Source organism: Populus trichocarpa, chromosome 7 (assembly GCF_000002775.5).
Source record: "Populus trichocarpa isolate Nisqually-1 chromosome 7, P.trichocarpa_v4.1, whole genome shotgun sequence".
Taxonomy (NCBI): Eukaryota; Viridiplantae; Streptophyta; class Magnoliopsida; order Malpighiales; family Salicaceae; genus Populus; species Populus trichocarpa.
The window spans coordinates 15,466,315-15,489,969 of NC_037291.2; the positions used below are offsets into that span (position 1 = coordinate 15,466,315).

The 23,655-nt window shown below is 34.5% G+C and overlaps 3 protein-coding genes across 3 annotated transcripts; 2 read left to right on the forward strand and 1 right to left on the reverse strand.

The window, feature by feature from the left end:
* The first annotated feature begins 349 nt into the window (after positions 1 to 349).
* On the forward strand, positions 350 to 2,377 carry LOC7459918 (protein AUXIN-REGULATED GENE INVOLVED IN ORGAN SIZE). Its single transcript, XM_024605861.2, has 2 exons — positions 350 to 885; positions 1,322 to 2,377. Exon 2 carries the CDS (start codon positions 1,878 to 1,880, stop codon positions 2,283 to 2,285), a length of 408 nt encoding a protein of 135 aa, XP_024461629.1. The 5' UTR covers positions 350 to 885; positions 1,322 to 1,877; the 3' UTR covers positions 2,286 to 2,377.
* A 1,165-nt stretch (positions 2,378 to 3,542) lies between these two features.
* LOC7465601 (ankyrin repeat protein SKIP35) lies at positions 3,543 to 8,498 on the reverse strand. Its single transcript, XM_002309673.4, has 5 exons — positions 8,333 to 8,498; positions 7,774 to 8,148; positions 6,995 to 7,664; positions 5,256 to 5,688; positions 3,543 to 4,638 (listed from the first exon to the last, which is right to left on the reverse strand). Exons 3-5 carry the CDS (start codon positions 7,630 to 7,632, stop codon positions 3,832 to 3,834), a joined length of 1,878 nt encoding a protein of 625 aa, XP_002309709.4. The 5' UTR covers positions 7,633 to 7,664; positions 7,774 to 8,148; positions 8,333 to 8,498; the 3' UTR covers positions 3,543 to 3,831.
* A 6,002-nt stretch (positions 8,499 to 14,500) lies between these two features.
* On the forward strand, positions 14,501 to 19,416 carry LOC7459917 (guanosine nucleotide diphosphate dissociation inhibitor 1). The gene is made up of 13 exons (XM_002310335.4): positions 14,501 to 14,886; positions 15,403 to 15,465; positions 15,566 to 15,649; positions 15,762 to 15,869; positions 15,958 to 16,130; positions 16,359 to 16,470; positions 16,588 to 16,668; positions 16,782 to 16,844; positions 16,984 to 17,085; positions 17,232 to 17,356; positions 18,199 to 18,409; positions 18,518 to 18,592; positions 19,157 to 19,416. Exons 1-13 carry the CDS (start codon positions 14,800 to 14,802, stop codon positions 19,205 to 19,207), a joined length of 1,335 nt encoding a protein of 444 aa, XP_002310371.1. The 5' UTR covers positions 14,501 to 14,799; the 3' UTR covers positions 19,208 to 19,416.
* The last annotated feature ends 4,239 nt before the right edge of the window (positions 19,417 to 23,655 follow it).

Genomic DNA, 23,655 nt, shown 5'->3' on the forward strand with positions numbered 1-23,655 from the left:
GTCCACTGGACATCCTGCAAGTCCAGGAGCTTTGTTTTAATTAATCAGGAGGATGTTGCTTGATGAGATTAATAGATGGCTAGGCTTTAATTAATGATGGATGAACACATGCCATGGCTAGGGGAATTCAATTGGGGGCCAAGAGCGGACCCATTTGACATGGCAGCAAAGGAAGTGAGAAAGACCCGATGGCATGAGATGAGAGAGAGAGAGAGAGAGAGAGATGGGTAGTCGTATGATTTTAGAACAAGACTCCTTCCATTTCAGACCCTAATGTGGATCACAAGAAATAAAAGAAGCTTGGGACTTTTCTTTTCTAGAGAGAGAGAGAGACGCTATAACATGTAATGCCATCACCACTTTCTAGAGAAGAGTCCAGGGGTGGTGAACCTTGGGAGACACATAGCCATACTTTTCCAAAATCAGCAACTTGCATGTCAGCAAAACCCCACTTGAATAAGGGAATTCACTGAACCCAACCCATACTCTCTCTCTCCTCCCTCTCTGACAAATATGTTGCGTGAATGTGAATAATAATCAAAATATTGCTACTGTGCTGCTAATAATGATACAAATACAGTGCAAGAAGCCAAATGCCATCACGGAATTCATCCTCTTTCTTTTCACCTTCCCCATACCTTCCTTCCTTTCCATCCATCCGTTTTTCTTAAAAGAGAAAGAGATCCCTCTCCTTCTATCTTAGCAACAAAAAAAACTTGCACCATCAAGGAAAGAAATAGAGAGGGAGATGCTAAAAGTTTATGTTTGTGCATTCTATCTTTCTTGTTGCCTTGTTAGGGAATTCTCTCCTTACTCTTATTACCACCACCACCTCCACCTCAACCTCCACCATCAGAAACCAAAGCATTTCTATCAGCATCACAGGTTACTACCTTGTCTACCCCTCTCTTTTGAATTCATCTTTCATGATGTTTCACTATTCTTTTCTTTCTTTTTATACTTTCTTAATAACTCATCGTAAGCTAGCTTTAATGAGTTTCTTGAATTGAACAGTGTCTATTTCAAAAAACAATCTTTATGATGACCCAAGTTTCTTTTCTTCTTTTTTTATTGCTATCTATGTTTAACATGAGTAGTACTTCTTAATTAAATCATGTTAGCCTTTGAACATGTAATCTTGTAAAGAAGAGGAGAAGATGAGATCTATGCAGCACATATATTGAATCTTTCTGAAATTTATATCTTTTTTTTTTTTTTGGATTGATGTGTATGTTGGCTTCTGGTTAATAGAATCTTGGTTAAAGATGATGAATTTCTTGAAACTGATTGAATCTTTTCTCGTTTTTTATTTGGAATCCAGTTGGGTTATTGGGGACGACGTTTCTTAATTGGTACTAAATTTCAAGGCACTTGATCAATTCTCCAGAAGCAGGACAGACAAATTGTTCATAGTTCATACACATAGGCAATCATGGTTGAAAGAATTTAAGTTAGATTGTTGTTGTAGATTGGTTGAATCTGATACACATTAGTTTCTAGCAGTCAAAGCACTATCTATCCGCATTGAGATCCAAGAGGCATTAGAGTTTTTGGGGTGCTGGATTTGTGAATTATCTTCAAGCATAAGAAGCTGCTAGCTGGTGGTGAATCCCGCAAATTTACAAGCTTGGCTGAGGTGTGGATCATTGATAGTATCGACGTTTATTGTTGCTGCATTAAGGCTGTTAAGTGCATTTAGTAATTGGAATCAAAGCTTAATCACGGAGAGTGATTCTTCTGGTTTGAAAATAATTGATTGTCCATTGATCTACTGCAAGAAACCGAAGCTGGAGATCTGCTCTGTGGCATATTGAAATTAACTCTCTACTTGAAAGAAAATAATCTTATCTGGGGTGCTGGGAATTTTGGAAGTTAAAATGAGTTTCGAACATTCTGAGTCAGAAACAAGAGTGCCAAGAAGTAGAATCAATCTGCAAGACCGTTGTTCTAGCAGCATTATGGATGTGAGAGCAAGAAAGATCACTACTAACAATCCCCTTGCTACCCCTCCTAATACAAGAGTAGAGAAAAGGAAAATGGAGTATAATCGATCTCTCTCGCAAGGAAGTAGCAGAAGGTTGTTGACTGCAAGCCATTTCAGCTTGGTATCATTGCTTTTGCTCGTATGTCTTACTGCATCTTTGTTGATTCTTCCCTTGGTACTACCGCCGTTGCCTCCACCGCCTTTCATGTTACTTCTGCTACCAATAGGCATCTTAGTGTTGCTCATGTTCTTGGCTTTCATGCCTTCTAATGCAAGGGACATAACTTATACATGTATGTAAATGGTGTTTCAAGAAAATGTGTGCACCTTTGTCTCTTCGTACAATTTTTGTAACTTTCCTGAAATGTTAAAAACAGAAGATCAGTTCTTTTATTTCTTAGTCTTGAGCTATTTCTAACACGTGATCAGTGACATTTTTTCATCGTTAATTAGATTTTTCAGGTAATCTTGTGCTTAGGGCACAGAAATAGAGTTATTTATATGCAGGGGGATGCTGTTATTGTTGCAATAAATCAACTTCTGTCAGGGATTCCAGCTCTTCTGGTTTCCCTCCTGTTGTTTATACTTCGTCATCGGCAATGTTGGTGATGGAGTACAGCCCTCAAGTTGTTGCCTTAATAGTTTATTTAGAATGCTTGGAGAGCACAATGCAAGGGATCCCAGTGTGGCCTAACTTGAAGATTCTACCCTTCTTTCTTCAAATTAAAGCTGCATTGCTGATGTTTACATACATGAAGAATGCGAATGTTCCAACCAAGATGGTCATGTAGAAAGAGAAACAAACTTCCAAAGCAAAATCCTATTTAGGAAGTTTATTATAAATAGATTAATGTGTTGATAACATTTTTGTCCTGTCCTTTTTCTTTTTTAATGTATGGCATAGTGAAAAGTGCTATGTATTGGCAAGAATTTGAGAGAGAAACATGATGATGGACATGAGGCAATAGCATGTTATGAACCATGATTTGGTCACTTGCATTGTTTGACCTTATGGTTTGGTTTAAATAATAATAATAATATATTTTGCACTGATCTAACCTCAAGTGGTGGCAACCCTTTTCACCAAGAGGGAATGAGAACAAGTCGAGATCTGACCCCTATTAGATGCACCAGGTTTTTAGGCATTTGCAAATGACTATATTATAATTACAACATGATGGACAGATTTCATAGCCAGCCATCCCATCATCCCCGAGAATGATTTCACAGGTGAGGTCCATGACCATCCGACGATTCATCACATATTAGATTCAATGGCTGCTGGTCAAATGCCATGTGAAACATCATTGTTTTAGACCACCCTCTCGGGTCAGGCTCACCTTCATTTGCATACCCTACTTTGATGTCTTTGTCTATATTTCCAACCACCAACCACCAGGCAAGCCACCCATCTTATGAACAGGAAGCAGCCAACAAATAAAACTTTTCTCCCTTCTTCGAAACCTGTCAATTCAACCACAAATGGAAGAAGAGAGGGAGAGAGGAGAGAGGATCCCACATACCGACCAAATCGAAGACAAAGTGCGAAGAAAATAAATAGGGGTAACTATCAGCTAATATACATTCTCATTATATATGTATATATTGATCAATCAACCCTTTGTGTCATAGTTGCTCTCTGTCTTGCACATAATAGTTAAACATGCACATGATTGATATAATAATGATATAATGATTCCAGAGAGAACTAATACTTTAGCCAGCCACATTATGGACGGAAAATTGACAACCTTTTGAGATCTGTCACCCTAACCACAGTTGAAATGTTTATTGTCTATGAGATATGGCGGGGAAAACTCTAGTCAAAATTCACAACACAAGATCTTCTAGGCCACGCTGCGGGTATGAACCAAAAAAGGAGGAAGGTAATGTTCCAAAACAGCCAAGAGTTCTTTTCCTTGGCTCACATCTTCTAAGGACCCACCCCCAAGTTTTCTAACAGCTTCAACAAGCTGACCCCTTTGCTTTTGTGAAAGTAAACAACCACCAGTTGCTACACACTCCCTGAACAATGGCAGATAAGCAACTGCCACTCTTAAAGGGCCTGGCAGATCCCTTAAGGATATAGGCGATCCACCCCAATTCAAAATCCTCACAAGATTCATGTAATGTTCTTGTCCTTGCTTTAATCCATCCAAGTATGCTGCCTCTGACCAGTGCTCTCGAAGAAAAGCCCTGAGCTCAGGGGCGACAGACTCATCATCAGACCGAGCAATGCTGTCAGCAACAGCATAAGTAGCAGTAGGATCACCCAAGAAATCAGAACATAACAGAAATGCCACGCCATCAAGTGACCCGCCACTTCGCTCCCCAGCAGCCTTGAGAATTTCTATGCTGAGGGCAGCAAGAACATGATGAGGAACGTGAGGGAGGAGATATCCAGCAACATCAACTTGGCTACTAGAAGTCGCAGCAGTGAGAGCAAGGCAGAGTTCCATGTCACGGCAACCCCTTTTCACAAACCACTGAACAACCTGCATGCAACCCCTTTCAGCTGCTCTCATTAAAGGGCCCAAGAAAGCTATGGCATTGCCCTCTTCCACTAGACATTCCATTGTACCAATTTTGCAGTAGTGAGAAGCAAAACCTAGGGCCAGATCAACATCGACATCCAAGCTGTTCCAATGGGCAATCTAAACAGACAGATCCCATATTTGACATGAAAAAAATTCAAACAAATAAGTCAGATAAGCATACTTAAAATGATATTAAATTCCCAAGACATTTCTCTCTCTCTCTCTCTCTCTCTCTGACACAAACAGGGACATGTGTGCGCATGGAAATAGACATTGCAGCCATGCTTTAGAAGATAATCAGTTCTGCAGGGTGGTGCAGAGGAAAAAAGACGAGGTAAAGGCATCAGAACAAACCAAAAAAAAAACAAAAGTATATCTTTCACAAATATAAAAGACGAGGATTTATCTGGAATTTTTGCTTACTAATAAAGATTCACCACAGCATTTATTTCCTTCTTTACTACCATATGTGGAAACTATTTGCAGCTTTACACAACCAAAGCCAAATTCATTTGAGTATCATATGAAGAGAAGAAAGAAAAGAAATTCACCCTAAAAATACCTAAAGAATTGCTAAGATCATTGATAAGATTCTAACTGTATCTCTTGCTCTCTAATTAAAATAGAAAGATTCTTCTTCCGAGGAAAATTAAAACCACAACCTTTCAAAATACTCGGTGAACATAAACAGAACAGTGCAGAAAGAAAAAGTTACATGTGTGTGACTAATTCACCTGTAACAGAATGCGCACAAGTTCTGTACTTCCAAAGCGAGAGGCTTCAAGGAAACACTGGTTAACATTGTCTGCACCCCCTTCAACCAACATACCAAGCAACCCTTGGATTGCAGCTGCTGATATCCCAGATGCCCAGCCAGGATCGAATGAAGTGGAGAATAAAGTAAGCGGAAAACAGGCTGCATCAAAGGCCTCTGTGAAATCCTTCCCTGTGAGTTGATTGCCAGCGAGATCAAGAAACGTCTTGAATGCAGACAATTGAAGTTGAATCTCAGCAATTGAGCTTTGAATCACCCGGTCTCTATTCGCCTGGCAGCGAGAATGGAAGCCAATACATTTCAGAGCCCACTCAGTAAACTTTTGAACCTTGGCACTGGCTTCTGCCTTCAAGACCTCATCTCCATTGCACTCCTTAAGTCGCTCCTTCAATCTGAACAAAACGTGAAAGTAAAACAAAGAATGCAAGTCAACAGGATGCTAAAAAAACAAAGGCTTTCGCTACCCATGTTATCAAAAAAATTGTTGTGGCTGAAGTTTTGGTTTTTTCATTTACAAATAAAAGCAAAAGAGGGGACGTAATTTTTCATTGTGCGCATACGGTTTGTCATAGCTAATTTATAAAAAGACTGTTATTATATTGTCTCAGAAATTAAGCACACTGAGCAGAAGCTACAACCTGAAATCTAAAGATACACGATTCATTCACTTAGTGAAGGCTACATGAAAGGTACAATATTTTCGCCAAAGACTTTGCCATTTATAAAACAGAATTGAAAATCACATCAGAATCCAGCCATTTCATGTGCATCCCCATCCACGTGGACAGACAGAATGCAATAAAAAAAATCATATTTCATTAATATTAAATCCGTATAGGAACAGAAAATATAGAGAATATTTGTGAAGCGCATTCTAAACAAACTATATGAAGAAACAAAGTAAATTTCCCCTTCGCATATAGAACTGAAATTGTTACAACCTCTCAGCATTTTATTTAATGCATTAGACCGATGGGTAGATTAAGGTTGCCGGATAAATACATCAAGGACCAAAAGGTGTCGGGGGTAGGGAGGGTGAAGGGACAAAGAAATAAAGAATAATAGATCAAACACAAATGATGGCAAAATATAAAAGTTATTGACGGCAAAACACAACCTAAATCAATTTCTTATTTTACAGATTCATCAAGAACAGTGGATTACGAGATATAATTTAAGATTGTCCCATGTCAATATACAAAACATTGAATGATCCATAATCATCAAGAAGAATGCTTCAGAATATGCAAGCACAAAAAAGATACCACGTGCCCAAAATATTATAAATGGGCTTATAAGATTAACCATTGTACACACTAGAAAGAACTGCAAAATCAACCTAGCAGAAATCAGTAAAAGAAATTACAGAAGAACCTCATAACACAGTAGGCCAATCAAATACCATAATACAAGGATGCTAGAACCCTAGAATAGAGAATACAAGTTTTGAAAAATGACCCCCAACACCAAACATATGATGAATGCAATAATATAAGCTACAACATATACACAAGCTCATACATGCAAATGCATATATATATATATATAGATTAGCATGTCTAACACATAGGTATACTTATACACACTAATATAAACACATACGACATATATTCTGTCCAAAGAAATGAAAAGGAAAACACTGATTGTTCCATAAACTAAGAAAAATATGCGGCTATTTTATTTTTTCCGCAAATATACCTTTGGGCCATCACATTTACTGTGTCTTCAAGATGCATCGTTTGGCTCTGGCAGGCCGAAACACATGAAGCAAGAAAAGAAGTTCTAAGAGCAGCTCTAGTAAAGTCATAAGCACCATTGGCAATAATCTTCTTAATCAAACTGGTTATCCCGTCAAGCTCTTGCTGTGTGCTCAAAAACCAGATAGAGTCCAGTGTGATACACAAGGCATCATTAAGGGTCTGTGGATCAGCCAACAATATCAAACTCTCAGCAGGCTCCCAGTCATGGCAACTCACTGCACTCTGAAACATCCGGCCCAACTCAATCCTATCTTGCCTACTGAGTTTCTTCTCCTGTCCAAAATTCTCCTTGTCGCCAATCTCAGACTCCATTGCAACCACATGTGGCTTGATTTTTGTCGCACTACAACTACAAACACCTGATACTCTTGACTCTGTACTGATATGGGGTGCTTCTCTTGAAAATACAACATTACTTCCCTCGCCCATTTCCGATGAGAAACATTGAATTTCACTCTTTGGACTTCCAATTTCATTCTCTTCGGTTTCCATTTCCACAGTAAATGACTCTTCGGGGTTAAACACATCCTCCAGATGCATATCAGTCCCCTCCACCAACGCTGTCTCCTTTTCCATACTTTCCACTATACAACCACCACGCCAGCAAACTAAAAAACAAATTAAAAAAAAATCCCAATCAGGCAAACACTCAAATATCCTTAACAATGCGATCATAAATACTTTTAAGTAAGAAAAGTACAGAAAATATTGAAAAACCTAGTAAGAAATGAAGTGGCTTCTCCTTCTTCAAAATCCCAATTCCATCAAAACAAATGACAGATTACATTCAATCATCTTCTCCAGATGGCTCCATTCAATCAAAATAAGGAGCAAAAAGATTAAGCCCCGTAATTATAAATTAGCTTTTCAGGAAGAAGAAGAAAAAAAGAGTATCTGGGCCTCCTTGAACAACTTGAATCTAATAGCTGAAGTACCAAAACGATCAAAAGGAGCAAACCCACTAATTATATAACTTCAAAAAGGATAGACACAGTTTCCATAACTAGAAAAGAATATAGATAAAAAAAAACTGAAAAGCAGAAACCCCTCCTCCGTCTTGAATCAGCATCATCAAGGATCCACAACCAGACCCTAAAACACAAAACCCATTTGCATCAATAAGCAATCAACAAACAAGTTACTATCTTTTTCAATAAACAACAAATAAAAGCTCAAAAAATTAAGAAAATAGAGGAAATATAAAGGGAATGAGAAGCAGAGATGGTGTAAATAAAATAAAATAAAAGAGAGCAAGAGAGAGAGATTGTGAAGATACCAAGCCTGGGTTCTAAATTGAGAGATTTTTTTGTGCGAGAGGGAGAGAAAAGGGGGAAGAGAAAAACTTTTTCTGCCTGTGGTTTTTAATTACTAGCGGTAGGGAGAGAGATTGTTTTTGGGGTTTTTTTTTACTTATAATTTCTTTGGACACCAAACCAGACCAAAAACTAGAGAAAGAAAAGCTTTGTCTTTTTCTGTTGTTTAATATTTTTAATCATAGTTATTTCATTTTCAAGATGCGCTGTGTGAGTTTGTCTACATAAACAAAAATGAATTAATTCTCCACTAGATCAATCAAGTTTTATCAAATAAAGTGTTTGGAAGAGTAATGGTTTATTTCTTTTTAATGTATTTCAATTTAAAAGCATCAAATTAATATTTTTGAATAATTTTCAATGGTTTTTATGTATTAATAATAATAAATTAAAGAGATACTATAGACAGGATGAATTGATCAATCACCTTGATGAGATGAGCGTGAGGGGAACAGGAAAATGAGAGTCAGCACCACAAAGGAGGAGGAATTAATTAATTAATTAATCAGAGTAGGAAAAGGAATATTTTAAAATTACAATTAGGATGAATGGCTCCTGAAAATGAGAGTCACCACCACAAATAAAGAAAAGAAAAGGGTGTGGGGCCCATGCTTACAACACCCCCCCACTACAATCATTACACTCTCTCTCTCTCCCCCTCCCCCTGATTATCTCCTTCCTTCTCTTTTGTCCTTTCGTCTCTTCTTGGCTTCTCATCTCGCATGAGCAGTAGCACCATTCCATTGTTTATTTACACCAAAAAATGCTTCAAGAAAAAGGATTCCATAAATGAGATCTCGCAACTAACACACACCCTTTTCTCCATTTGTACTAATATATATATTATCTAATGTATTTGCTTGTTTATTGTCTAGGTGAGGGAATAGTTATATGGCCCGCGTGTTGCTGTGGGTTAATTTTTTTACATAAAAAATATTAAAAAACATTAAAATCTAAATGTGTTAGGTTTTTTTACAAAGCTATATCCAAGAGTCTCGGGTTTGACTGCAACGCCTGACCTAAGAGTGATATTTATAATATTAATAATAACATTAAACTTGCATGATCCAAGTTTAAATGGGTCTAGCTGCAATACTAGACCCAATAATCTTGGATGTGGGTCTGGCTGCAAGGTCGTGTCATAAAAATATGATAATTAAATAGATTAATTAAAAAAAAACCAACATGAAGAAAAAAACTAATGAAGAAAAAAAAATTTGAATTAACTGGGTTAACTCGTCAAACCTGAGATCTGTGTCATGAAAGTCTGATAACTAAATAGAAAAAAAATTAATATCAACAAACTAAATAAAAAAATTAATTAAAAAGAAAAAAAAGAAGGCATCAGCCTTTTCACCGTGGCCTGCACTGTGCAGTCCACCGTGAAAGGCATAAAAAGAAAAAAAAAAGCAAAAATAAATAAAAATAAAGACATCAGCTTTTTCATCGTGAACTGCATACAATATAAAAAGATGAAATCGAAAGAACAAAAATAATGAGGAAAAGAAAAAACAATCTGAATCAACTGAGTTAACCCACCAAATCAAGTTAACCCGTCACACCTGGGATTCGTGTCATGAAAGTGTGATAGCTAAATAGAAAAAGATTTAAATAAAAACAAAAAAATTAAAAACAAAAAAAAAAGCTCAGCGTTTCACTGTGCAGTGCACAGTGAAACACTAAGCACTTTTAGTATATGTTATAATAATAATAATAATAATAATAATAATTATTATTATTATTATTATTATTATTATTATTATTATTATAAGTAAAAAAATATTAATTAAAAAGGACAAAGCAAAGAGAAAAAAAAACTATTGAAAAAAAAGAAAAAAAAATCTGAATCAACTGGGTTAACCCGTCAAACCTGGGATTCATGTCATGAAAGTCTGATAATTAAACAAAAAAAATTTAATATTAAAAAACTAAATTAAAAAAAATAATTAAAAAAAAAAGACAAAAAAAACTAAAGACATCAGCTTTTTCACTGTGGACTGCACTGTGCAGTCCACAGTAAAAGGCTTAAAAAGAAAAAGCAAAAAAAACAAAGGCATACGCCACGGGTTATTTTTTTTCCTTGCATAAAAAACATCAAAAAATGCTAAGATCTAAGAGTGTTAGGTCTTTCAGCAAAGATATACCCAAGAGTCTTTGGTCTAGCTGCAACGCTTGACTCAAGAGTAATATTTATAATATTAATAATAATATTAAACTTACATGACTCAAGTTTAATTGAGTCTGGTTGCAACAGCGGATCCAAGAGCCTTAGATGTGGGTCTGACTGCAAGGTCGTGTCATAAAAGTGTGATAATTAAATAGATTAATTAAAAAAAATAAAGAAAAAAAAAACCAACATGAAGAAAAAACTAATGAAGAAAAAGAAAAAAAATCTGAATTAACTGGGTTAACCCTTCAAACCAAGTTAACTCATCAAACCTGAGATTCGCGTCATGAAAGTTTGATAACTAAATAGAAAAAAAAAATTGACGGGTTAACTGGGTTATCCTGTCAAGCCCGGGAGACGTGTCATGAAAATCTGATAATTAAATAGAAAGAAATTTAACATTAACAAACTAAACTAAACAAAAAAATTAATTAAAAAGAGGAAAAAAAATTTCGGGTTAACTCGTTAAACCAAGTTAACCCGTCAAACTCGGGATTCGTGTCATAAAAGTCTGATAACTAAATAAAATAAAATTTAACATTAACAAACTAAATTAAACAAAAAAAATTCATTAAAAGAAAAAAACACAAAGAAAAAAGCAAAAAAAAAAGAAGCCATAAAAGCATAAAAAAAGGAAGAAGAACGAAAAAAATAAAAACAAAAAAAAACATATAATAATAATAATTATTATTATTATTGTTATTATTATATATAAGTGAATGAAAATAAAAGGCGTGGGAAAGCTACAGTGCTTTCCCACGCCTTTTAGGGTATTACTTAATTGGCCCTTGACAATTGAACCTAACTTAAAATTAGCCAGTAAGAGATAAAGAAAAGGAAAGAAATCAAGCTTTGAATTGTCTCAATGGATTCAAGAGAAACTCAGGTATGAAAAGGCAATCCAAATATACAGAGCACTCTCCTAATTGTGAAGTTCAATACAGCTGCTTGAAAATCCCCAACTCCATGAATTGTCGTCTGAGAAAAGATGACTTCCAGCATTTAACGTTATGAAATTAAGGTCGGAAACAAATATTGATCCACTAGCCCGTCAGCACCTTGATTTCCCACTCCCTGATTCTTTATGGTGTCAGCCTCGTTTCGCCCTTGTTGACGGCTGTTTGCAAGCTGGCTTGCCTGTGCCATGACTGCTTCTTCACCACTTCTGGTTGTTCTTACGGCCATGCATGGCTTTTCATTCTTGTTCCTACATTCAACGCCATTTGTTTCCGAGTTCATCATGGATAAGCTTGGATTAGATTGAGAATCTTGTGTTTTGTTTGATGTAATATAATACAATGAAGAACAAAAATAAAATAAAACATCAGGAATTCACAAACATTATTCTTAAGAATATTTCCTTAACACAAAGCTTTTTTACAGGCTTCAACAAGTTTCTCCTTCAAAACAAGAGTTATAGAAATAATTAGACCAAGCCAGCAAACTTTGCAAACTAAGAAAAATACTATGGTTTTTTCAGCACTCTTTAATTGTAACAGTGCATGATATATCTAGGTTGTTAACATATAATAACATATAAAAATACTATGACTATTATTATTATTATTATTATTATTATTTGTCCATAAATATTATTATTTTTATTATAATTAAAGGTATTAATATAAAAAATGCTATTATTTATTTTATAAATATTACTATTTCTATTATAGTTCAAAGTATTAATATCAAAAATATTATTATTTGCGGTACAAATATTTTTATTTTTATTATAATTGAAAGTAATAATATTTTATTTTCATTGTAGTTCAAAGTATTAATAACAAAAATATTATTATTTGTGGTACAAAGATTAGTATTTTTATTATCATTGAAAGTATTAATACTAAAAAATATTATTATTTGTGGCCCCAACGCATGGGCAGGGCAACCCAAGCGCCAGGTCTCGCCATGTGGCGCGCGAGTCCAGTTGTACGACTTGGGCAAGGCAGCCTTGCGCCAGGTGTCCTCGCGTGGGGGAGCGGGCCTAGCTCACGCTAAGGCAAAGGCAAGCCAGCCCTAGCGCCACGTAATGCTTTTTTAACCCGACTCAAAGGCAGGTCAGCTCAGGTGGCAGGTGTCCTCGTGTGGGGACACGAGCCCAACTGACGCCCAGGGCAATCCCACCAAAACTTAAAGCGACCATCTTCTCCTGAAGCATCTCTTCAATGCCAAATGCATCCCAGTAAAAAGACAACTCCACCTCTCCCTCGCTGCCCTTGCAACTCTTTGTGGCAATGGCTGGGTTGTCATTACATTACTTCAATTCACAGTGCTCTGAGTTTAGATAAACAATAAGAGGAGCGCTAAGTCCTTTTAGTATATTGTGTAATTTAAATGTAACATAGGAAATTGTATATTATACAATATACTAAAAGTAAAAGGAAATGGTAAATTATAGTAGAAATTGTAATATTTTTATTTTTTGTCTACTATTATTTGAATTGTAGCGATAGTAAAATTGTAATTTTTGGATTTTCTTTGTGAAAAAAAAAATGATTTGCTTTTTCTATCCATTTTTTCCTTTACATTTTACATATTTATCACTTTATACCTAACTTATTTATAACTATTCTTTTTCTTTTTATTTTTATTTTTCTATAATTTATCTTTTAGTAAAGTTTTCCTTTTTTTAAATTTTTTTTTCTTGATAAAAAGTTATTAACATTTGAAATATTTATCATTCTATACTTACAACCCATTCTCTATTAATGGAGTGAGTTCTCTATTAATGGAGTGAATGACACTTTACACTTGAAATATATGTATAATTTTGTTTTTTTAGTTGATATCCTTTTGTAATATATGTTTTTTGAAATAATGTTTTAATTTATATTTAAATTAAAATATCTTATATTTGGATTTTTTTAGCTTGTTTATTTAATTTGTTGTTAAATATAGATTGTTCTTTTCATTATTTTATAGGTATTTAATATTTCGAAGAGATTATCTTAATTCATCTATCATTTGTTTTTTATGTTTATATAAATAAACTTTATTCTTAAAAATCAAAGTTATTTATTCTTGGTAAGAAACATTGACCTTTAAGATAAAAAAAAAATGTGCGCATCAAAGAGAAAAGTTGGGGTTTAATATCTCACTCATCTATCTTTTATTGGAACGGTTTTTTTTTTTTAAAAAAAATACTTTGTCATTAGCAGCTCTATCTTATTTTATTGATATATATATATATTCTTTTTTTTTTGCATAATTCACTTTTTTACATTTATCAGTTAAGAGAATTATTATGATACAGTTACTTATAGTGAAAAAAAAAAATTTACTTGTAGTGAAATGCATGTGAAATAGCTAATTAGCTTAACTAAATTCAACTTTCTATTTATTGTGTCTACTTATTTTTTTCCAAATTTGAAAACTGAATTGCACATTGTTTTAAATAAGTGACTAAAACATATTTAATACTCATGTACTTCCTTGAAGGCTTCAAGGGGAAAAGAGGATTGATTTTTTTGTTTTGGTTTTAGGGTTTCAATAAAACCAAATTGGATGTGAGTCATGAACATAGATGTTTTTAGGTCGGATGAAAATTGATACAAAATGTTTCTCGACCTCAACTATTTTCGTTGTTTTTAAAGAATTTTATTTTTTTTATTTTAAATTAATTTTTTAATATTTTTAAATCATTTTAACTTTTAATATCAAAAATAAATTTTAAAAATTAAAAAATATTATTTTCATATTTTTTAAAGTGTTAATCATTTTAAAAATAATTACAACTATAATATCAAACGGGCTCTAAATAATTGTTTTTTCATTTGTGTTATAAACATATTTTTTAAAAAAATTAAAATTTTTTATTTTTTATTTATTTTTAGATTATTTTGATATATTAATATATATTTTTTATTTCCTTTTAAAAAAAATTCATTAGATTAGATTTAGTTATATCTGTTAACCAAATCAACTTCTTAAACAAAGTCAGAAACAAACCCGAACCAAACTAAGCTTAAAATCGAACATGTCATTGAAGTAACTCACAAAGCCATAGATAGGTATGACCTTGCCTTCATAAAATCAGAAGGGCTCGCATTGCAAGGAAGGTTTCCTGAACTAAGAAACAAAGCATCTCTGTTTTGCTTTGCCTTGAAGGTTTTATTTGTTAATTAATCAGTACGTAAAACATTAAACAAAGTTATTGCCTCAGCAGCTGTCTTGCCATTCTTATTTCTTCTTCTCCTGTAACCTTTAACTCTAAACCCAACCCCCACCACGAAAGAAAACATCGTGTCGATCTTCTGAATCATGGATGAAGAGTATGATGTGATAGTATTGGGTACTGGTCTCAAGGAATGCATCCTCAGTGGTCTTCTCTCCGTTGATGGCCTCAAGGTCTTTCTTTTTTCCATTTTTCTTCTCTTCTTCCCAATTTGGTATCTGATGCATCTGTATCGTTTCATTTTTCAACACTCCTATCCCTTTTAGAGTAGGGTTTTGTTTTTCTCACACAGATCAAGCTAACTGCTTACGTTTGATGATCATTTACCGATTCGCAAAGACTTTTGCTTTACTGGAGCTATTTATTGATTGATTAAAAAAATGCAAACTTTATGGATCTTTTCGAAAATAAATGGATTGATTCCTGGTTCATTAGTTTCTTATGGGAAGTTTTTAAATGGGTTTTCATTGAATTGCTTGTCACTTGCTTATTGGGTTTTGTGTTTCACCTCAATTATGATCATCCTTGCCTTGCCTTTTGAGGTGCACGTTTAGTAATGGATCTTTTTGCATGGAATTAATGCAAGTAACTACATATTATCTTTGTGTTCTCCTCTTGACATTCATTCTGATTTATTTGGATCGTATTGGATTTTGTGCACTTGTAAGAGTTTTGTCTTTGTGAGCCAGGTCCTGCATATGGATAGGAATGACTACTATGGAGGAGAATCTGCTTCCCTTAACCTCATTCAGGTCCTATTTACCATTCAAGATCTGTCTTTGTTTATCATTCACCGTTTTTCTACTACTGTTGTGAGTAGTTGATTTTGAATTTAATTTAATTTATTTACAGCTCTGGAAGAGGTTCAGGGGAAACGATAAGCCTCCAGCACATCTGGGCTCAAGTAGGGATTATAATGTTGACATGATTCCTAAGGTGTATTTCCCACCTTGCTTCTTCTTCGTGTTATTTGACCAGTTATTCAATTTTTTGAGTTGGTCATTTTTTAAATCTCTATTGATTCGTCGACGTTTCTCTTTATGGCTAGTTTATGATGGCAAATGGCAATCTTGTACGTGTCCTCATTCACACAAATGTTACCAAATATCTGTACTTCAAAGCAGTGGATGGCAGCTTTGTCCTCAACAAGGGAAAGGTATGCTCAGTAGAGGTTGATTATTCACTTTACTTTCTGTTATGATATATTTTTTACTCAAAGCCATCGGTATAAACTATTGCAATAGGTTCACAAGGTGCCTGCAACTGACATGGAGGCACTCAAATCTCCTCTGATGGGTATTTTTGAAAAGCGCCGTGCTCGGAAGCTTTTCATATATGTCCATAACTATGAAGAAAGTGATCCTAAAACACACGAGGGAATGGACTTGACGAGAGTGACTACCAGAGAACTGATTGCGTATGCCCCCTCTCCAGGCTTATATGTCACACGTGTCTCTTTATGCGTACTTTTCTAGTACCACACTGTAGCTTTCATGGATCCTCATATTTTGTTCAACACCGTTGTTTTATTTTGGTTTGAGAAATTTCGTAAGAGGTTATTTGAATTAGTGCAAAGTCTATTTGTATTCAACAATAAACTTGGTGAGCACTTTTGTTTCTTATTACACAGTTGACTTTTTGTCAGAAAATTTGGTCTTGATGACAATACCATAGACTTCATCGGTCATGCAGTGGCGCTACATAGAGATGATCGCTACCTCAATGAACCTGCACTGGATACTGTTATGAGGATGAAGGTGATCATTTTTCAGAATCTATAGCTTAGTTCCATTACAAATATTTTGAATCTGTTACATTTGAAATTCTTTATTTTACGCATTTTTTTGAAAATTCCCCTCCTGATTATGTGATAGCTATATGCGGAGTCTTTTGCTCGTTTTCAAGGAGGATCGCCATATATTTACCCTCTGTATGGTTTGGGAGAGCTCCCACAGGTCTCTTTCTCCCCCTGCCTACCCCTCCTCAATTCTTTCACCATCCGTCTCAACATACTAGATTTGTTATAAACTGAAATGACAATGTTATTTGGATATGTTATTCTGTTCAGGCATTTGCACGGCTTAGTGCTGTTTATGGAGGCACATACATGTTAAATAAACCTGAGTGCAAGGTACTTATTTATGTTTCTGAGTTTGATATGCTATTTTGTGTCCTTGCATCACCTTGTATACTCTTGAGAAAATTCCGTGTGCATATAATCGTTGTGGTTGAGTAGAAATATAATATGAAAGTGGCATATCTAATTCCAGGTAGAATTTGATGAGGAAGGCAAAGTTGCTGGTGTCACATCAGAAGGGGAAACTGCCAAGTGCAAGAAAGTTGTTTGTGATCCTTCCTACTTACTCAACAAGGTACAGAGGACAAAATAAGTAGTCAATGAAGCCTGACTCTCTCTCTCTCTCTCTCTCCCTATATGTGTGTGTGTGTGTGCGCGCGCGCGTTGAAGATAAAAACTGAATGTTTCATTATTTACAGAAAGTTGAATGCATTTGAACAGGTTAGGAAGGTTGGGAAGGTTGCAAGGGCAATTGCCATTATGAGCCACCCAATACCAAGCACCGATGAATCTCATTCAGTGCAGGTTATCCTGCCACAGAAGCAGTTGGGTCGCAGATCAGACATGTGAGTTCTAGATATGTTCTTATTTCCAATCCCATATTATTTCTTAAAAAGTCGAAGGATTATAATTGTTAACATATCAACATTACCTGTTTTTACTGTTACCAAATATCAGCCAGCATGAGTTGTGTTTGTTTTGTAATGTAAACACAGCACGGCAGTTGGCCATTAATTAAAGGTGGTTCATTTAGGGAGATAGAATTGTTTTCATAGGAAATTATAGTTAAGTCTCTTGTCTGCTGCATTGTTAGTGTTCTTATTTTTTGTAATTGATTGTTTCGGGTTTATGTATTTTTTTCTTCAGCAAATTGGTTATGATTTTTTTCATGGTAAAATTCTAAAATGGATATGTTCTTTTATGATTTTTCGGCTATCTTGGAAAGTTTAGTTTCTCTCTAATGGGCAAGGAGATCCATGGGGTGTAGTTGATTCCCTTTGTCAAAGAACCAATTCAACCCAAAAGTTTAAGTTGTTAGGTGAAGCTTAAAAAATGATTTTATATTACTTTTTTAACACACCCTCTTAAGAGAAAGCTCTTAGGGCTTGAAACTTGCACAAACTCACCATTACCTTATGCTTAGTTTTATTAATTTAATTAGTTAGAATGAGGTGGTGAGAATTGAAATCGTGACAGTTTGGTCATCAAGACACTGACACCATATCAAAGAACCAATTCAATTCAAAAACTTACGTTGTTAGGTGAAGCCTCAAGAATGGTTTTATATTATCCTCTAACACCCTTATCCCAAATTGAATAGTCTATCCAAGGGGGGAGATTTCATTACTGTGACTTTGCTGAAGAAACAATAAGTGCTAAATTTTTGTGATGCTTCTGTGTTGAGCAGGTACCTTTTCTGTTGTTCTTATACTCACAATGTCGCTCCAAAGGGCAAATTCATTGCATTTGTATCAACGGAGGCAGAGACTGATCATCCTGAGGTTGAATTGAAGCCTGGAATTGACCTCCTAGGTCCTGTTGATGAGATATTCTTTGATATTTATGACAGATACGAACCAGTTAATGAACCTTCATTGGACAACTGCTTTATTTCAACAGTGAGTGTATTTTTTGTTTTCTTAATGCTGATGATGCTAGTTATGATTTCTATTGCTTCACCATACCTTCATGGATACTCCCTAATTGAGTTCCTTAATCTTCGACAGAGTTATGATGCCACAACACACTTTGAGTCAACTGTCACTGATGTTTTGAACATGTATACCATGATAACTGGAAAGGTAAGATTGCACTTTCCTGTGCTGGAGAATTTGTTGTAAAAAAACTCTTCTGAAGAAGCTCTACCGTCTATTTGGTCTTGTGATACCATTAACAGTGATTCCGTTATGTAGACAACCATGATGTTTATCAGCTGAACCTCACAATACTATACCACAAGTGAATTTTCAGAAAACAATGGCTGTTGAATACTATCTTTTGTTGGTATTTATGTCTTTGCTAATGTGCATACCATTGAGCTGTGGGAATTATCTGTCTGGGTTGTGTTGAGGGAAAATATCTAATTAAAGTTTGTCCTTGAGCGTAGGATGAGGGACTAAACTAGCATTTTGAGTTTCTCAGGCCATGGCTCCAAATCCGGATAAGAGCAAAAATTCTATTCACTTTAAAATTGAACTGCTAACAATATTTGAATCATACCTAACCAAGCATCAAAGGCGATCATTTTGCTTAGCTGCATTTTAATATTAATTGTATTAAGTAGCGTCTTTCTTGTTTCTTGTTGTTTGTCTCTTTGTCTGCTCTAGAATCCACTTTGTGATTAGTTCTTGTCTTTCATGTCACAGGTTCTTGACCTAAGTGTGGATTTAAGTGCTGCCAGTGCTGCGGAGGAATGAAGAAGCTGCATTTTCATGCACTGATAACGTGCATTGTTCCAAGTTTCTTTGAACACCTTAGATTTGGCACATGAAATCAGACTCGTCTAATTTGTCTTGTCATGGGTTTATCATTCCTTGTTATAAACTATATACCATGTGACCTGTGATAGGATGTTTATGCTTTAAATGTTGTTATAATTCGAAATGTAAGATTTGCAGCTTTCATCTGTGTTGTGTTCTGGATGGTTGGGTTATAGGGTTGAGTCCCTGGTTATAATTTAAAGACAGTGCCACCCAGTTAAACCATTTGCTTTGTCATATTATACACATGAATGAAATGATGCACAACGAGCGTGCTGCTTTAGAGAGACAACTTGAAGCATGGATGGTGGCTGTTTTTATGTAGGGGGCACACTTGATTTGATTAAACAAGGACAAGGCAGCTGCATGGCTTAGGAACCTGCAAGTCTTTGTCTCAAGTTTATTAAGCGCAAGGAGTATCCTCTGAGGGCCACCTCTGAGCTTTGTGGGAGTTTATTAATTACAAGGAATTTGGTAATTATCAAATTGTCAAAGTTTAAGAAAGAAACTTTGAAAAAAGTTCCTTCCAAGGCCACCCTATGTTTAGCCTTAATAGCTGATGTCCGCTATATATTGTCATGACTTTGATCAACCGATTAATATTTGCTTCAGAGTTCAGCCACTGCTCTTAGCTGGTCGTCATTATTAATACTGCGAAAAACACCCACGGTAACCGAGGCAGCCCACGTCTGGGCTGTAAGTACATACCAAACCTCCCTATTTTTCTTAAAAAAAAAAAAAAAAACTTGCAGTATAAAAATTTACCTTCTTGTGTTTTGGCTTACTTTCTTCGATTGTCCGCTTGATCATGGAGGAGACTCTTTTTTCCAATCAATCAAATTTGTGTCATTATAAATCCTGTTGTGGAAAGACCAATGGTGTGGCCTGCCGAGAGGACAACAAGGTCCATCAGGTTTAGCTCGTGAGATTGAAAGAAAGCTATGTATCAATAACTCCTGCTTACAAGGAAAGAAAGAATAGGTGTATTTATGCTTTAAACATCAACTCCTGCTTACAAGGTTCATAGAGTCACGAGCTGCGAAAGCTACAATTTCTACGCATGACACCACATGCATTGCCATTGCAAGCTTGGTTGACAGCTGATTTAATTTGGTCAGCCACTTCAAAGCTCCTGAGTGAATTCAAGCTGGGTAGGGCAGTCTTCTTACTAGTGAAGGTGGCTGTGTCATCTAAGAGATTATTTGAGCCATCACAACCCTGCAGCCAATGCAGCAGTTAACATTTAAATCTACAGGTATACTGCAAAATACAATAAGAAAGGCTGAAGAGCATTCGTAGGTATTAAGCTTGAAAACTTGCAGTGAAATTGCAGCACAAGTGCACAACTAGCAGCAAGGTGCAGGTGCTTTTGTAAGCAACCACAAGAGGTTGCATTACACTCTAATATTTTAATGAGTTTGTCCACACAGAGAGAATCTGCAGTGAATAGCAACTGAACTTGTATTATTGAATAATGTTGGGATCATGCTAATATTCCTGCAGAGAGTGAGTGCGGATTATTGAATCTTGAACTGGTTGAAATAAAATACGAATCTTAGGTTTTTTCCAGAATGCTTCCGATCAATACTTGTTCCTGATTGATTGAATAAACATTTCAGAATTTACAGACTGATCACAGATGATGGCCACAACGATATTGGGCGGTTAATCTCTTGCAAGGGGCTACCAGTCTTTGAAAATCCACAGAAGTCCATAGTTCCCCCTTGCAGACCATGACCTTAATTTGGTTTTAGACCCATGTTGCTTGTCTTGTCTTGCTTTTTTCCCAAGTAACAAAAAAATATACTACCATTAACGTGGTGTTCGCTAAAAATGTTGAACTTGGCCATTATATGGACGCTGAAATCTATTATTGTATGGATCAAAAAAACAACTTTGCAAAATAAGCTGGTGGTATGGATCGTGCATGGAAAATATCTCAAGAATATTATTGTAACAATTAAATTTTGATTTCGATATAAATAATATAAAATCTCTCTTAAAAATCCGTGCGTGAAACATACAATATTGTTGTTAATGCAAACTCATTTTCATTAAGAAAATATATAGTCTTTTCACAGCCTCACCCAAAGCTCGATCTGCAAGATATAAAGGAAAAACTGGTGAAGAGTATTGGTCCAGTGATGGGCACGCAGTGCTGATCTCATGGAAAACAACCGGCACCTGTGAGATTATTAAATTTAGTCTTATAAGAGAATAGATTCCAGCCCCACAATCTAGAAAGAATGTGCATAAGATTATTTTCTTTTTCTTTTTTAATTTTTATTTTGAATGTGAATGGAGCTAACATTCATCGTAGGATACTATACACCATCTTCTTAAAACTAACTTGTGTTAGTGACATCCATATATAGAAGGGAAAGAGATTTTATGATGTCCATTGATTATTGCTACTGCATAATAAGTCTGCCAAAGCCTTGATATTTTCAAAGTATACTGGTAATAAAAATAATTATGTTTAAATTAAAATAAATAAAAGTATTTATTTATTAAAATATTTTAAAGCAATGAAACTTTTATTATTGTTAATGATAAATTCTTTGTCTTTAAAGTTTTATTACTCATCACTTGTGCAACTAGAATGTTAGTCATATGTCCCCTAAAATTCTAAACACCACCACTTTAGTTTCAATGCACTTCTAAATAAAGTTTTTGAACTAAAAATTATATAACTCAAATATCTTTCAACAAAAAAAACTAACATCTAGGCTTTGAAGAAAAACCAAAGCATTTAAATAAATCTCCAACAATCCTCTATGTCAATGAAAATTGTCTCACCAATTTTAAAATGACACAGAAATTTATTGAAAAATACTGAATTGATAGATCATTACATCAAGATAGGTAACTTTTAGCCATAAACATTCTTTAATGAAATACTATCAGATTTACTAGGCTAAAAAGGTAATGTCATGTCTTGAACTAATCAACCTATTATGTAAATCAAGATAATAGTACTCACATATTTCTCTACCTAGATATTTTATTTGGTTTTCACTGTTGTGTTTACTTTGACTATGAACAACTCTTGGATTCATGAGTGTTTTAGAAAATTCAACCTTTATCAAAATTCTTAAAGAAATGATCACATTTCTCACTCATATATATATATATATATATATATATATATATATATATGATATTTATTAAGAGTATTATGTTATGCTCCACTTAGTGTACTAATATATAAAAATCATTAAGAGCATAATTCATCATTTATCATGCTGCAACTATCACTTATGTCATTATAGGAATAAAAGGAAAATAATAATTTTCTAGTGCTACCGAGAATGTCATATGATTTAGTTTTTTTATTTGAACATAAATCTTAAGATCTTTAATAAATTAGGTATCATTACTATGATTATATTCTTTCATCTTTAAATGATTTAAGCTCATTCATCTCGATAAATTATATATAAGCTTTTCGACAAACCTTTGGTTAACATATGCATAATATTTTTCTTATAATTTAATTACATAGTCAATGAAAATAATGTCTTTGTTGAACATATGACATTTATAAAAAATCTACTGTCAATTTAAATTTACATTGTATTTTTCAGGTTATGTTAAAAATATATTTTTTACAATTTTAAATAGAACCTTAAAGAAAAAAACAATAATTCTTGAGTTTACATTATATTTTTCGGATTGTGTTAAAAATATATTTTTAAGAACATGAAATATATATAACCCTAAAGAAAAAAACAATAATTTTTCGGTGGTGCAAAACAAGAGTAGTACAAAGATCAATATGGAAATATATACTAAGTTAGGAGACAATGATGAAATTTTTATTTTTAAAAAAAATAAAAGGTTCTATAACACATTTTAATCCGTTTAAAAATTTAAAATCAAATAAAAAGAAACATTTCATCTGCTTAAAAGATAAATTCTTTCTCTTTAAATGGGATCGATGCTTGACTTGTTGATTTAATCTTAACTTAGATCGAATAATCCGTACTGGTATGTTCTTTTGATTTTTTTAAAGCTCTATCTTAATTATAATAATATTCTCCAATTAATGTATTGCGTAAATCCTACAATGATACCTTATCTTTTGTCAAGAGTAGTGATGGTGGGCTGAACATGACATTAAATCCTTAAGAGATGCTACATCTTAAGCAAGACACTCTCTAATTCCAGAAGACACCCACCACATTTTCATCTTCTTAAATTGTGAGAGGCACCGTTAATTGTGTGCAGCCTTCTCATAGCTTATCACGTTTCTTGCATATCCTCTCGATTCTCTAATTCCTCGCCCAGAACAGTACTCCCCTCCCCGTTAATTTCTAAACAGATTAACAGCAATGGAACCACCAGCTCCTGATGTCCTCGAATGGTTGCAGAAAGTACATGTC

Excerpts from the sequence above, each read along its gene's own strand:
- LOC7459917 (XM_002310335.4), top strand. The coding sequence starts at position 14,800 with ATGGATGAAGAGTATGATGTGATAGTATTGGGTACTGGTCTCAAGGAA. Across the intron at positions 16,471-16,587 it reads ATACTGTTATGAGGATGAAG|CTATATGCGGAGTCTTTTGC; the intron begins GTGATCATTTTT and ends ATTATGTGATAG. Across the intron at positions 16,669-16,781 it reads GTTTGGGAGAGCTCCCACAG|GCATTTGCACGGCTTAGTGC; the intron begins GTCTCTTTCTCC and ends TATTCTGTTCAG.
- LOC7465601 (XM_002309673.4), bottom strand. The coding sequence starts at position 7,632 with ATGGAAAAGGAGACAGCGTTGGTGGAGGGGACTGATATGCATCTGGAG. Across the intron at positions 5,689-6,994 it reads GTAAATGTGATGGCCCAAAG|ATTGAAGGAGCGACTTAAGG; the intron begins GTATATTTGCGG and ends CGTTTTGTTCAG. Across the intron at positions 4,639-5,255 it reads TTGTGCGCATTCTGTTACAG|ATTGCCCATTGGAACAGCTT; the intron begins GTGAATTAGTCA and ends CTGTCTGTTTAG.
- LOC7459918 (XM_024605861.2), top strand. The coding sequence starts at position 1,878 with ATGAGTTTCGAACATTCTGAGTCAGAAACAAGAGTGCCAAGAAGTAGA.